Below are 13,891 nucleotides of genomic sequence, written 5' to 3'. Positions count from 1 at the left end.
CAGTAAAATGAATAGCTTTACTGGATCAAAATATTTCCTAATTAATTATAAACAGTACTTTTCTACTCTTTACAGTTCTAAACCTACTCTTTAAAAGTACTAATACGATGTACGGAAAAAATGACCATTAAAAAGTGACATATGAAAAATCCTGAAATTACATACAGTGTTCATCTAAGAAATATTGTTTTGCATGTTAACATTCCAAACTACATAACACAAGAACCATTGAAACATTAAAGGAACAATTATCTCTCGACTGGTTCTAGAACTGTTCTTATTCTTATTGTCACTTGACAATTGATGTTTGTTGTGCCACAAAGCTTTGCTACTAGAATGTTTTTTATGCGTAGTTAACTAAAACTGATGCTTTTCACAGTGGCCACAACTTTGCCAAGATATGGAAATAAACTATGAAGACTCGTTTGCACTATTTCTTTATTTTTCAACTGCACTATCCTTATGATAATATGTTAGAATTCGAACCACCAAAACCATGCGCGACCTACTGGTTGCGAAACGCTGTTTTACAGTACGTTGGTGTACGGTTTCATATTTCCTATTTCCAAAGCCTTTTTCCCATGCGAATCCTAGACGAGAGATGCCATTTTCGGTAATTGATGAATGCATTGTGTGAAAAAATCGGACTGTGAAAATGTGTTTTGTTGAGATTATTGTAACATATCATTTTTTAGGCTATTTTCGTAACTTATCTTATTGAACGACTTTTAGCGCTGCCTTGTTGAAATAGGATATTCTGTTTTTAGTGGAGCCGGCTTGTTCAGTAGTTCAACTAAACGCACGTGTTCTGCTGTACACACTTTGCTTAATGTGTTTGTTTACACGTGGTGCGTAAATATATATATCCTCAGATTTTTTTAGCACATGCTCTCAACAAAATTTTAACAAACAGTATACTGAGTTATATCTGACATTAGTCCGAAAAAACACAAATACCGGCATCTATAGCAAATTATTTGTTGAGAGGAGACTCTCCTTTTGAAGATATGCACAATGTCCTCATAAGATCACTGAACATTACTGTATCAGCTAACACGTGTGGTTATTCCAACCCATAGCAGAGGTAGCCTACTTCTTTTTAGTGGACCACCCTTTTTTGTTCAGTCTGATTTTGGACAAGTTTCTTAATAACCCTAAATTTCGCAAACCAACAACATTTTCCCTTCTTATGTGTTCTTATATTAAATTAATCTCTTTTGGTCAGATTTTCAACCGGTTGTAAACCAATGCTTTACTGTGCAATAGCAGATACAGCTTCCTACCGAGCAAACCTTGCTTGTGTCGCCACATACATAGGCCTCCGTACGACAACCTAAAGGTACACAACATTTGCTTGTTTGCGTGGCGACTAGAGTCTTTATTTGGCCGCGGATCACAAGCGGATGCACTAGCGGTACGATAAGGTCCCACAACGAGCTTGGCTGGGCCTATGTGCCGGATGCAAAGGCTTGTTATGAATCAGAACTGAACGACAAGCGTAGAGATTATTACGAAGTTGGAAGTTCATTTCCTATTTCCCCTTACAAAGTAATTGGAATTCGCGTGCATATGCGCGTATATAGCCTGTTACTGTATTGAAAACTTCCGATTTCGAAAAGATACCCCTTTAAACATTAAAAAAATGCTTGAGTGAAGGCTACCACGCATGAGAGGCTAAAAACATCAACGAAATTTATGTCAACTTTTTGGTGGGACCGCTTTTGGTATAACGAAAGCATATACATTTGCAACATTGTTTTAAGCCCTAAGACATAGGCCTCAGATGATATAGTTCGACTTTTTCAACCAATTTAGGCAGCAATATTACAAACCAATTTAGGCTGCAATACCTTATTTATTAGAAACCATTGTTTGTTTTTGGAGTCCACCCTTTAGCAAAGCTGTGTTTTCCTTTAAACTATTTTCTACCGCATTGCTCTTTTAAAACGAAGGATTCCAGACAACAAGTAACTTATTTTCCTTATTTCCCACGAACATTTAGCCCACAGACCTTTCCCCAGACTCAGATTGACGTCATAATTTATCCCTGCCGTCACCACCAGACGTTTGGTCCGGTTCTGTCTGGCACAGCAAAATTTTTGCTTGTTCGACATTTCGGAAGCTGCTCTTGCTGTACATTTAGGGCCTAAATGAAATTTTAGGCGGCTAAAATCTTTGAATTTCGCCACAGTGAAAATCCATTTCTGAGTTAATCCATTATTAAGATAATCGTGTTTGAAGTCGACCTTTGTTTATTAGACCTTTTATAGATAAATTCAAAATTGTTTTTAAGGCATGCATTTTGGACTGAAGAAATTAGTTTGTTTGCGACAGTGTGGTAAACAGAGCTCTAACGTATGTTGACACAAATTGTCTATTTTCTAGCGTATTGGTCAGAACTAACAGGTGTTCGATTCAAACATACGCTACGCGTAGGCTACGTATGCTATTCTTGAACTTGACTATTTGAAAACTTTTTGACGATTAGTTAATGTAGGGTACCAACCGTTTTAGCAATTTAGTCAAATTACTTGAGTTTAATAGAGTTCATTTCGCCAGGTGAAAGAGAAACATAGCGATACCACTAAAACAATCGTTTATACTTATATATTACTTGGCTATTAAACAATAAATTAAGTGTACAAAAACATAAAGGTGAGATGTTTCAACAATTCTTTAAACGTTCGCTAACTTGGTTGGCCGCATGAGAGGAAAGACTAGGTTGGAAACCTGTCTGCTGAAAAGGAAACGTGGCGCTTGATCTGTTGGTGATTAATGTGGGTTCAACACATTACCGTGCGATAAGGATGTAACAGAGGACGGAACTAACTTTTCTATTTATAAATTTCTCTCTAAAAGGATTGCTTGCACAGGAAACCGGTTTATCAAGTTCTAGACAAACCCAGTTACTTTATATCTAAAGTGAAATTTGAGAAGCGACTAATTGTTTTTTTTTTCATGGTTTTCAGTTTCTACGTAATCTTACAATACCAGTAGAGGCCTTGGTGCAAACTTAATGTAGAAATGTGGGCGTTATTTTGTAAGTTGGGCAAAGGCAAAAAAATACAAACAAATACAAAATGTCTTACAAAGACACAATGTTGCATTTTTCTGTCCGTATAAAACATTTTTTCTCTTGTTACTTTTGTTTATAGTACGCTTTATTGCCCCCTTGTGGCTTTGTTATCCATAGTTGAATATTGACAGGTGTTGCTAAAGATTGGTCCGAAAAAATGTAGATTTTGTAGCTTTGCGAAGCAGAGTTGTGAACGGGCCCCAAACCCGAATCTTATTTGAGAAGCCCGTTTTGGCCCGAAAGTTTGACTGAAAGGCCTTTTCATGCCCCCCGCAAACACAAAACAACAAACACGATAGACAATAACAGACAAAGGTCTTGAACAATGCGTTTTTGGGCTGTTAGGCATTAGCTTACTTGAATTTATTTAAAAAGTCAGACCCAAATCAAGCCCGTAACCCGTCTCGAAAAGCTCGACCCGATTTTCAACTATGTTGCGACGTACTAATTATACTTTAATCTTCAACTTATTAATGCTTGTACAATTGATAGTTTATTGGTCATCCAACAACACACTTTACATGATAACATACATATGCTATATTTTGAGTCAGTTGATTACACTTGTTTACAAACGAAGTCGAATCAGTCGCATCTAATCTTCATTGTAGATTCCTTGACAGCTTCATCTTTACCTTTCCAGGTATACCAGACTAAATTTCGCCAGGCTCCTTCAGATTCTCCCCATGGTGCGTTTAAGGCAGCATTGAAACAACTTTTAAACCACCAACCACCGTATGGGGTTCCTTCCGACGAAAGTGCACAGTTACTGTCGGAACTGAACCAACAAGTTTAGATGTTAATACAGGATGTATGGAGGGTGACAGTTTCATAAACAACCATTTTAAAATGTCTCTATTAGTTTAAAAATCCTCTTAAACTATTTATGAATCATACGCTTGGTCCACAGTTGTAAACAGGCCTGAAATTGGAGCCCGAACCCGAAAGTACAAGCCCGAGACGCGGCCCGAACCCGAATCGTTTTTAAGAAGCCCGTTTAGGCCCGAAAGTTTGATTGACAGCACTATACTTTGATTGACAGCCCTATTGCTGCCTCAGGAAAATCAAAACAGACAGACACAACAGATAATAATAGACAATGGGTTTCGAACAATGCGTTTCAGAGCTGTTTGACATTAGGTCAGGTTCAAAAAAATAATACTAAAACAGAGTGTAAAGTCAGGCCCGATTCAAGCCTGTTCTTTTTTAAGAAAACTAAGCCCAAACCCAAGCCTGGCCCGACTTACAACTTTGGCCCGGTCTACTGAAGGCATTATACCGACCGAGTAAGGCCGGTCTCCCGAAGCTTTATATAAGGGTGTGTAGTGATCACTAGTACGCATAAACGTTTCAGGACTGATCTAAGTAATAAACATATGTTCATCCCAACCAAACTTGCTGTGAAAATACTATGTTTTGTGCAACTTGTATAATAAAAAACGAATAGGGCAGGGGTGGCCAACCCGCGGCTCGCGAGCCGCATGCGGCTCTTCGCCTGGTTTTATGCGGTTCTTAAGTTGTTGTCGAAGTTTGGGGCCATTGTGTATATTTGGGTTAGTATGTGGCGATCTGGTATAAAAATCGTTAATTTTAAATTAAAGCTTTAACAATTTTGGTTTTGAACAAACTTATTATCGGTATGGCCACAAACCTTGCCTTAAAACTGCAACTTTGTGTGGCAAATGGCTTGATTATGATGGCATATATTCAATTGTGAACAATGAATGGTTGCTCATTGTTGCGTACAATGCGAATGAGACACAATGCAACAGCAATATTGGCAACAAATGTGTTCCAAAGTAAATAATGCTTCAATCCGTTGTTTTTCGGGTTATGACGAATGTTATATTTTATCGGCAGTTTGTCTTGGGTTTGAATTGAGCAATTGTTGGTGGTGAATGCATTAATGACGTCGCAATGAGTTTAGTTTCGTCACTTTGCACTTGGGGCACATGCGCGTTAGGTGTTTGGGGCGCGTGCGCGTGAGATGAAAATACCACTATATAAGTTTTTTCAGCAGGGAAAATATTTCAAATAAACAATTTTTGTCAAGTTAGCCTTCAAATTGGCAGTGAAAAAAAGATTTTAGCAATTCACCAGAAATGAATCTCACCGCACGTTATTTATAGAATGAGAAAAAAGGGGGATTTTAATTCATATGTTTTTGTTTGATGGATTCGTTGAAATGAGGGGTTTGTGTGAGAGACAGTGTATGTACTGACCATTTATTGTTGAAAATGACTGGCCCGTGTTCTGTACAAGTCAAATTGTGTCATTATTATGTTGGTTTGCGACATTTAGAATAGATCTGGCTAAGCACAGGTCTCTGTGTGTGAGGAAGGGACGAAGCATTAAACATATGTGCAGTGTTTTTTTTAAGGTGTTTTGGGGGACCGAAACGGTATGTGTATAATGTGGCTCTTTGTGGTAACACAATAAAAAATATGGCTCTTAGGCTTTGGCCGGTTGGCCACCCCTGGAATAGGGTTTTATAAGACTTGGTCCGAAACTTACTTATGTGCGTTGGGTCCATTTAAACATACGTGTGAAAAGTGTTGGAGCTATTTGGTAGCAATACCTTGACCTACCCATCGTTATCCCTGTCTTTCGTAGTAAATGGATAACCGTTGTGGTAATCTAAGCTGTCTCCTCCAGTGCCAGAGTAACCACCGATATGTAGGCGGTAATTGTCAGATTCGTCTTCGATCATGAAAACGCTGCAACGAAATAGATGATGTTTTATTGTAAATTAGGTTAAGATAAGTTACATATAAAAACATATCGTATAAGTACTGTGGCATTAAAATATTAACCTTTCTAAAATATTTTTTTTCTATAATATTTAAGTTGGAAAGAGCTACAAAACGTTATCTCGCAGGCTATAATGAAGTGCAACTATAAGTAGCCCCAAAGGAGAAAGATGGCAAACGCGCTGGAGTCAAACAGTTTCTACAAGGGGTGATGTTAAGGGGACTTAAAGTCGATGGGTGGCGCGCATTGATTTTTTTGATTTGAAACTGAAACCATAGGCCTCCTGAAAGATGTTTTTTCAAGGGCGAACAATTTTTTAATTTGTAGTTTTAACTGGTGATAAAAAATGGATCATTTCTCTTTTTATTGCATAACTTTTGACATTCAAGATTAATAGTACAAATTTATATTTCTAACTGAATATTTTCTGTTCCTTCGGTTCACCAAGTTGGCTATTTTCTATGCTTCGTTATGCGACAGGTCTAAACAGTCACCAAACTTTTACCAAAGTGTCTTCTCGCTAGATGCCTTTACCTGTATTGCTCGACCGCAAATGTCCCGTCAAATCCACGCAGATCAATTCGAAGTCGACATCCCTGGCTGCTTGTTATCTTGTGCATTTTCTTCAAACCTAAGTCAAATGGTAATTTAGAAGCTTGTAGAAAGATTGTTGACTATTGGAACTTTTACGACATGATCGAAGGACACTGTACAAGTTGTAAGATGTCTATGCGACACAAACACACACGTAATGTCTTTGGTTGCGAGTTTAAACCCCATAGCGAAAACTAATTATATTAAACTTGCATTGTTAAGGTCCGAAGAACCAACTTAATTTGTTTTTTCTTATAGTTACAAAAGTGGCTCTCAACTTGAAGAATACGCAGACAGTGGGTAACTTTATTTTAAAGTGGAGGAACATTTTTCAACAAAAACACTGTTGTATTGTCAGACTGAGATATAAGTGATTATGTATATCATGGATTTTTTTGGACGAATATTCTTTCTTTTGACATTTTGCGTTTTCTTTGCAGCAGACGTTTGCCTTTTTAGCATTTTTAATTACACATGTTAAACATCTAGACAACCAATAGTTTACCGAGCCAGAATTCGCCAGTCATGTTTCCAAAACCGTCTTTGTAGTCCTGCCAGCCACGGTTAAAATCAACAGATCCGTTAAAACGACGTTGAATCACCTTAAATGTAAGTTACAAAATAATTTGGATTCTCTTCTATTTGGCGCCAATTTTCTCATTTATCTACATGGAAATACAGGTATTGGTTTAGTGGTTCGGTTTTGTTCAAAAATGAACAATTTCAATTTGAGCAGTCAGTGTTTATAGTTAAATCAGGTATTATTAACTTTGTTTTGAAATCGTTGAAACACGAGAACAGTCGAGGATAAAAAACAGTGATAGGGAACCTTTTTATCTTAGATAGCCAAAGCTGTCACATGATTTTAAATGTATTTTTGTAGGAGCAATACGTACAATGTTTTTGCTTCGAATACAACTAAATGTTTAGGAACACTATACACGGACTTGAAAAGTAATTTGATCATAAACATTACTGCCAGAGTACTGGTGTATATAGAATACATCGTTCAGACGTTTCGACAATCTCTGCAACCTGCACTGATGATGACAACAGAGATTGTCGAAACGTCTGAACGATGCATTCTATATACACCAGTACTCTGGCAGTAATGTTTATGATCAAACAACTAAATGTGATAATGCAGTTTCAAAGAAGTTGTTAACCAAGGCCCACTTCTTTGTCTTACAGCAAGAATGTAATACTGGTATTTAAATAGTATTAACTTTGCGAATACAGGTATAGGTTTGACTCAAACCCAGCTAATGTGTATGGATTAAAATCTTTTTTGTTATCAGCTATGACTCCACGTTTTTCGTGCGTCCCTTACGGTCCAACCGTTGTCACAAAATGCTTCCTTGCAGTCACGCAATCGTTGGTAACCAAAAACCGATGACGTCAAGCAGCAGGGTGGTGTCAACATGGTTTCAATGTCTGGAAAACAAGCATAAAAAGACGACATAAAAAGCATAAATAGACGGCACAAAAATACATATTTAGTTATTTAAATAGAGTTTTCCGACTTAAGGGCTCTGCACACCAGACGCGGTTGACGGTGACGGCTAGCGATGTCAGCGCCGGCGGTTGCGGATTTTGCGCGTAACGTTTGACGCGACGTTGGCCCTTCACACCGGCAGTGCGGTTGGCGTCAACGACTTTGTTGCTAAGAAAACTGGGTCAATGTGCTTGACATATTGAGTGTTTCTACGTCTTAACAAAGTTGCTACAAAATTCCGTTTAGTTTATTTTATGACAAAATATAATGTTGATCATCATTCCACAAAATGTTTCCAAAAACAACTAACTTACAACAGAAACATTGGATTAAGTTTACTTTTGTCATTGCTGTTGAAACACACTTTCCTGTTTTACAGACAGATTATGTTTCAAAGTTGGCAATATAATAGCAATAACATAAATGAACACATTTTAGAAAACACAAGATTGCAGAAACGCAAAGGAAACAGTCATATAACAACATACAAAAAAGGCTTAAATGTAAAAAGATGCATGTACATAAACTTGCACATTGTTGCACAATCACAATGATGTTGTCAAATGGAGAAAAAAACTTGTGTTCTTTGGCTCGTGACAGACTTTTCTGTTTGTAACTTCATCAATTTGCTCTGTGATGTTGGATGAGGTTTTTATTGGGAAATTGCTTTTTATAGTCTGACAAACATGTCACAAATTAATATCTTGAACTCTATGGAAATATATATGGAACACTTGATCAGCCTAAACTACATTTTTATTCAAGTATACCAACCTGAAAATCCACATACAACATTTTCTTTTCTTGCCATGAAGTTTATTGAACAGGTGCACTGGAGTTGCTAAATCAGTCATAGACATGTAGATAAGGAAAAGTTCCTACACCTCTGCAACAAATCATAGTTGTTAAAGGAGCAATACATTCAGAACTTATACCAAAATTTACCTACACATAGCCTCATATGAATAGTGTTTCCTTCCTGGTAAAATTTCAACAGCAGCACCTTTCTTGTACTTTTCTTTTTGCAAAGTAGTGATTACATAATTACAAAATCATTTCATTAAAAATGACCAGTAAATTAAAAATGACCAGCCCAAGACTAAAGTAAAAGCTGTGAATAATAGTTCTTTAAACCACTGGTAAGAAAATTTTAGTATGTTTCTGTTCAGTATTTAATTTCAAACTGTTTACAAAAATATTAAACGATCAGTTCAAATTAATTTGCTGAAAACAGCCAAAAACAATTAAAACAAGACAATTTTTACCAATACTATTAGTACTTCATTGACTCCATTATTATTTTCCTGGTAAATAACGATAAAACAACCCACCTACAAACAAAAAGACCTAAATCAAGCAGAAATGTATCATAAACAAGTCGAGCACCCGCCGAATACCAAATTTTTCACCCATCAGTTCATCGCGGCTGACGGAAAAGTTAAATCCGATTTAACTTTGCCGTCAGCCGTTTCAACCGAGAAAATCACGCCGTCACGGCAAGTCACTGTCTGGTGTGAATATCCCGTCGCTTGCCGTCGAACACAAAAACGCGCCGCTATCCGCCAACCGCGCCGCTATCCGCCAACCGCGCCTGGTGTGAATCTTGCTTTAGCGTTGCGTATAAAAACAATTTGAGAAAAAATATCAAATAATTTTTCTGAAAAGTCCAAATTTAAAATGATTTTGGCTGCACCTAAAAAAACGTTTTAAAATACTTTTGGAAACACTGTTTATGAAATCGGTTTTAAGACGAATTGAAAATGTGATTATGCACACAAAATAACTTACTTCGTAACTTGTTTGTCACCTCTTGTTTAAAATCGTCCAAGTCTCCAACTTCTCCTTTTTGCCCCATGATGCCATTGTCACCTTTTGGTCCGGGTAATCCCCTGGGTCCCATTTTACCCGGCGACCCCGCATCACCCTTCAAACCCCTTTCGCCCCCTAAACGTCCAGGCGACACCATTACGTCATCGCCACAGACAGGAACTGTGACGTAACTACATTGTTGCGCAGTAACTAATGACGTCACGAGGAGAAATATTGTTGTTACGCGGAACATCATTTTTTCTGCTTAAAGGCTAAAACTTAAATAAACAAAGTTATTAATCGCAACCTGACGAAACAACGTTACTTTTACTATCAATGTCTGCAAACAAAACTTTCCATTCTATGCTTAATTTTGAACAAAAGTACAAGCATATGCAAATTATTGTACTGTATCAAAAAGTTTTGTAATATATACGTTTGCGTGCAAATACAAAAATATGTGCAAAGTACTTTTACTCATCACAACACGACGAATTGATTCTTAGCTATCTTTACTTGTGCAGTAATTCAACAAGCAGAACCCAGACCAAGACTTGACAGCAAATATTTATAAAAAAGCCATCGGAATCAGCCATAAACATCGTGTCCAGGAAGAAATCAACAATTGATTGATCAGCAACAAATGATTACCTCATTAAAATCGGTAAACAAAAGAAGATTACAAGACGTAGCCTATATGTCAGTGGTTCTCAAAGTATGGGTCGCGACCCAAACGTGGGTCGCGCAGGTTCAAAAAATGGGTCGCGCTATGGTGGTTCAATTCTACCCAAACGAACTATTACTGCATTAAGTAAAAACAAACGAATTTACTTAATGTAGCAGTAGTAAAGTCCACTCATTGACCACGTTGTGCAGTAAAACGAACTAATCATTGCAAAATACTGACAATAGCCTTCCAATTGTACTGTTACGCACATGGCGATTGTTACGTCATAGCACGGGGAATAAAAGTTAATCATGCGAAACTGAACTTGGAGATGTAACAGTTACCGTTTAAGGATTAGTAAGTATTCGTACAAGGAAACGTTTTTTTAAATTTGGGATTCACTTATATCAATGATCATGGTGCAGCAAAGCCACAATGTGTGTTGTGTTATGTAGTATTGTCGAATCGAACTCGTTAAACCTGCAGCCATTTTGACATGGACAGACTGCAGTGCGGCCACGACGTGGCCTCGAAATTGTTACATTTTTTGATGTTTGAGGCTTGGGTCGTGAGATGTTCCTAATACGCAGATTTGGGTCGCGGTCAAAAAAGTTTGAGAACCACTGCTATATGTTGATCAACTACTTGTGTCATATGTTTTATACTACACGCTCAAATCAAACGTCTAAAACCCAACTGCTACACGGTCGGCATATTGGACTTCATATTGTTTCAAGCAAAAAAAAAACGAAAAACCGGTTTTGAATAGTTTCTGCCTTCTACCGAATCTAAAAAAACCTAAAGATATAGACAAACAAATCCAGTTTTCGGTGGGTTTTCGGCGGAATATGCCAGTTTTAAACCGGTTTTGTCCGGTTTCTGCCTCCTACTGAACCTTCAAACCGGATTTAAAAATCGATAATTTTGAACCGATATTTGAAAAAACCTAAGGCTACATAGCCTTTCCGTTTTTTCGATTTTTCGGGGTCAAAAAATCGAAGAAAAATCCGGTTTTCGGTGTTTTTTCGGGAAAATTACAGTTTCAAATCGCGTTTGACCGGTCTCTGCCTCCTACCGAACCTCCAAACCGGTTCAAACCGGTTTTTGAAATCTGAAATTTAGACTCGATTTTTAAAAAAACCTAAGGCCTTTCGGTTTTTTCGAATTTTGGTGGTCAAAAAATAAAAAAAAATCCGGTTTTCGGTGGTTTTTGGGGAAATATTCCGGTTTCAAACCGGTTGTGACCGGTTTCTACCTCCTACCGAACCTCCAAACCGGATTAAACCGGTTTTCAAAATCGATAATTTTCACCCGATTTTTGAAAAAAAAACAAGGCTATAACCTTTCCGTTTTTTCGATTTTTGGGGGTCTAAAAATCGAAGAAAAATCCGGTTTTCGGTGTTTTTTTCGGGAATATTCCAGTTTCAATCCGGGTTTGACCGCTTTTGCCTCCTACCGAACTTCCAAGCCGGTTCAAACCGGTTTTTGAAATCTGACATTTAGTCCCGATTTTTTGAAAAAAACCTAAGGCCTTTCCATTTTTTCGATTTTTGGGGGTCAAAAAAATCGAAGAAAGATCAGGTTTTCGGAGGGTTTTCGCGTGAAAATTCCAGTTTCAAACCGGTTTCTGCCTCCTACCGAACCTCCGAACGGTTTAAACCGGTTTTTGAAATCGAAAATTTTGACCCTACTTTCGAAAAACGAAAAGCGCCATAGGTTTTTTTTTCAAAAATGGGGTTGTAGCGACCTCACTACCGTGTTCGCTCATGCGCATCGAAGCGTGCTATTTGCCTTTTTCTTTTATCGCCATTGCGTCTTTATGAACGCCAACTTCGCGTTGCTCTATCTCTTTCACGTTTCTAACATGACTCGGACATGGCGCCGCTGCTCAATAAAGATTCGACCGCTTCTGGGTCAAAATTTTCGATTTCCAAAACCGGTTTGAACCGGTTTGGAGGTTCGGTAGGAGGCAGAAACCGGTCAAAACCAGTTTGAAACTGGAATATTCCGGCGAAAACCCAACGAAAACCGCATTTTTCTTCGATTTTTTGATCCCCCAAAATTGAAAAAACAGAAAGGCTGTAGGCTATAGCCTTAGGTTTTTTTCAAAAATCGGGTCAAAATTTCGATTCCCAAAACCGGTTTGAACCGGTTTGGAGGTTCGGTAGGAGGCAGAAACCGGTCAAAACCAGTTTGAAACTGGAATATTCCCGCGAAAACACACCGAAAACCGAATTTTTCTTCGATTTTTTGACCCCCCAAAATTGAAAAAACGGAAAGCCTATAGGCTATAGCCTTAGGGTTTTTTCAACAATCGGGTCAAAATTTCGATTCCCAAAACCGGTTTGGAGATTCGGTAGGAGGCAGAAACCGGTCAAAACCAGTTTGAAACTGGAATATTCCGGCGAAAACCCACCGAAAACCGGATTTTTCTTCGATTTTTTGACCCCCAAAAATTGAAAAAACGGAAAGGCTATAGCCTTAGGGATTTTTCAACAATCGGGTCAAAAGTTTCGATTCCCAAAACCAGTTCAAACCGGTTTGGAGGTTCGGTAGGAGGCAGAAACCGGTCAAAACCAGTTTCAAACTGAAATATTTCCGCAAAAACCGGATTTTTCTTCGATTTTTTGACCCCCAAAAATTGAAAAAACGGAAAGGCTATAGCCTTAGAAATAAGGACGGTATGGCAACCCTGGCTATAGCCTTAGGGTCTTTTCAACAATCGGGTCAAAATTGTTCATTCCCAAAACCGGTTCAAACCGGTTCAAAGGTTCGGTGGGAGGCAGAAACCGGTCAAAACCAGTTTGAAACTGGAATATTCCGGCGAAAACCCACCGAAAACCGGATTTTTCTTCGATTTTTTGACCCCCAAAAATTGAAAAAACGGAAAGTTTATAGACTTAGGGTTTTTTCAAAAATCGGGAGAAAATTTTTGATTTTCCAAAACGGTTTGAACCGGTTTGGAGGTTCGGTAGGAGGCAGAAACCGGTCAAAACTGGTTTGAAACAATAATATTCTGGCGAAAACCCACCGAAGACCGGATTAGCCTTAGGTTTTTTTCGACAATCGGGTGAAAATTTTCGATTCCCAAAACCGGTTCAAACCGTTTTGGAGGTTCGGTAGGAGGCAGAAACCGGTCAAAACCAGTTTTAAACTGGAATATTCCGCCGAAAACCCACCGAAAACCGGATTTTTCTTCGATTTTTTGACCCCCAAAAATTGAAAAAACGGAAAGGCTATAGCCTTAGGGATTTTTCAAGAATCGGGTCAAAATTTTCGATTCCCAAAATCGGTTTAAACCGGTTTGGAGGTTCGGTAGGAGGCAGAAACCGGTCAAAACCAGTTTGAAACTGGAATATTCCGGCTAAAACCCACCGAAAACCGGATTTTTCTTCGATATTTTGACCCCCAAAAATTGAAAAAACGGAAAGGCTATAGTCTTAGGGTTTTTTCAACAATCGGGGCAAAATTTTCGATTCCCAAAACCGGTTTGAACCGG

The 13,891-nt window shown here is 38.2% G+C and overlaps 1 protein-coding gene and 1 long non-coding RNA gene across 5 annotated transcripts; both read right to left on the bottom strand.

The window, feature by feature from the left end:
* Positions 1–3,562: 3,562 nt before the first annotated feature.
* On the bottom strand, positions 3,563–9,994 carry LOC145205486 (microfibril-associated glycoprotein 4-like). The gene is made up of 6 exons (XM_080078227.1): positions 9,705–9,994; positions 7,752–7,855; positions 6,927–7,023; positions 6,362–6,458; positions 5,665–5,793; positions 3,563–3,854 (listed from the first exon to the last, which is right to left on the bottom strand). The coding sequence occupies exons 1-6, from the start codon at positions 9,979–9,981 to the stop codon at positions 3,662–3,664; spliced, it is 897 nt and encodes a 298-aa protein (XP_079934353.1). The 5' UTR covers positions 9,982–9,994; the 3' UTR covers positions 3,563–3,661.
* LOC145205487 (uncharacterized) lies at positions 8,146–9,494 on the bottom strand. Of its 4 annotated transcripts, none has more exons than XR_013853672.1 (3): positions 9,248–9,494; positions 8,691–8,802; positions 8,146–8,593 (listed from the first exon to the last, which is right to left on the bottom strand). It is a non-coding gene; the product is annotated as an uncharacterized LOC145205487 (long non-coding RNA). The 4 variants fall into 4 exon arrangements; XR_013853670.1 differs by lacking the exon at positions 9,248–9,494 and adding an exon at positions 8,862–9,021; XR_013853671.1 differs by lacking the exon at positions 9,248–9,494 and adding an exon at positions 8,866–9,021 and having other exon boundaries at positions 8,146–8,627.
* Positions 9,995–13,891: the final 3,897 nt, after the last annotated feature.

This window comes from Phallusia mammillata, chromosome 8 (genome assembly GCF_965637545.1).
Source record: "Phallusia mammillata chromosome 8, kaPhaMamm4.hap1.1, whole genome shotgun sequence".
In the NCBI taxonomy this organism is placed as follows: domain Eukaryota; kingdom Metazoa; phylum Chordata; class Ascidiacea; order Phlebobranchia; family Ascidiidae; genus Phallusia; species Phallusia mammillata.
Note: the sequence above shows the minus strand (reverse complement) of the source record. Positions and strands in the feature narration are given on the sequence as shown.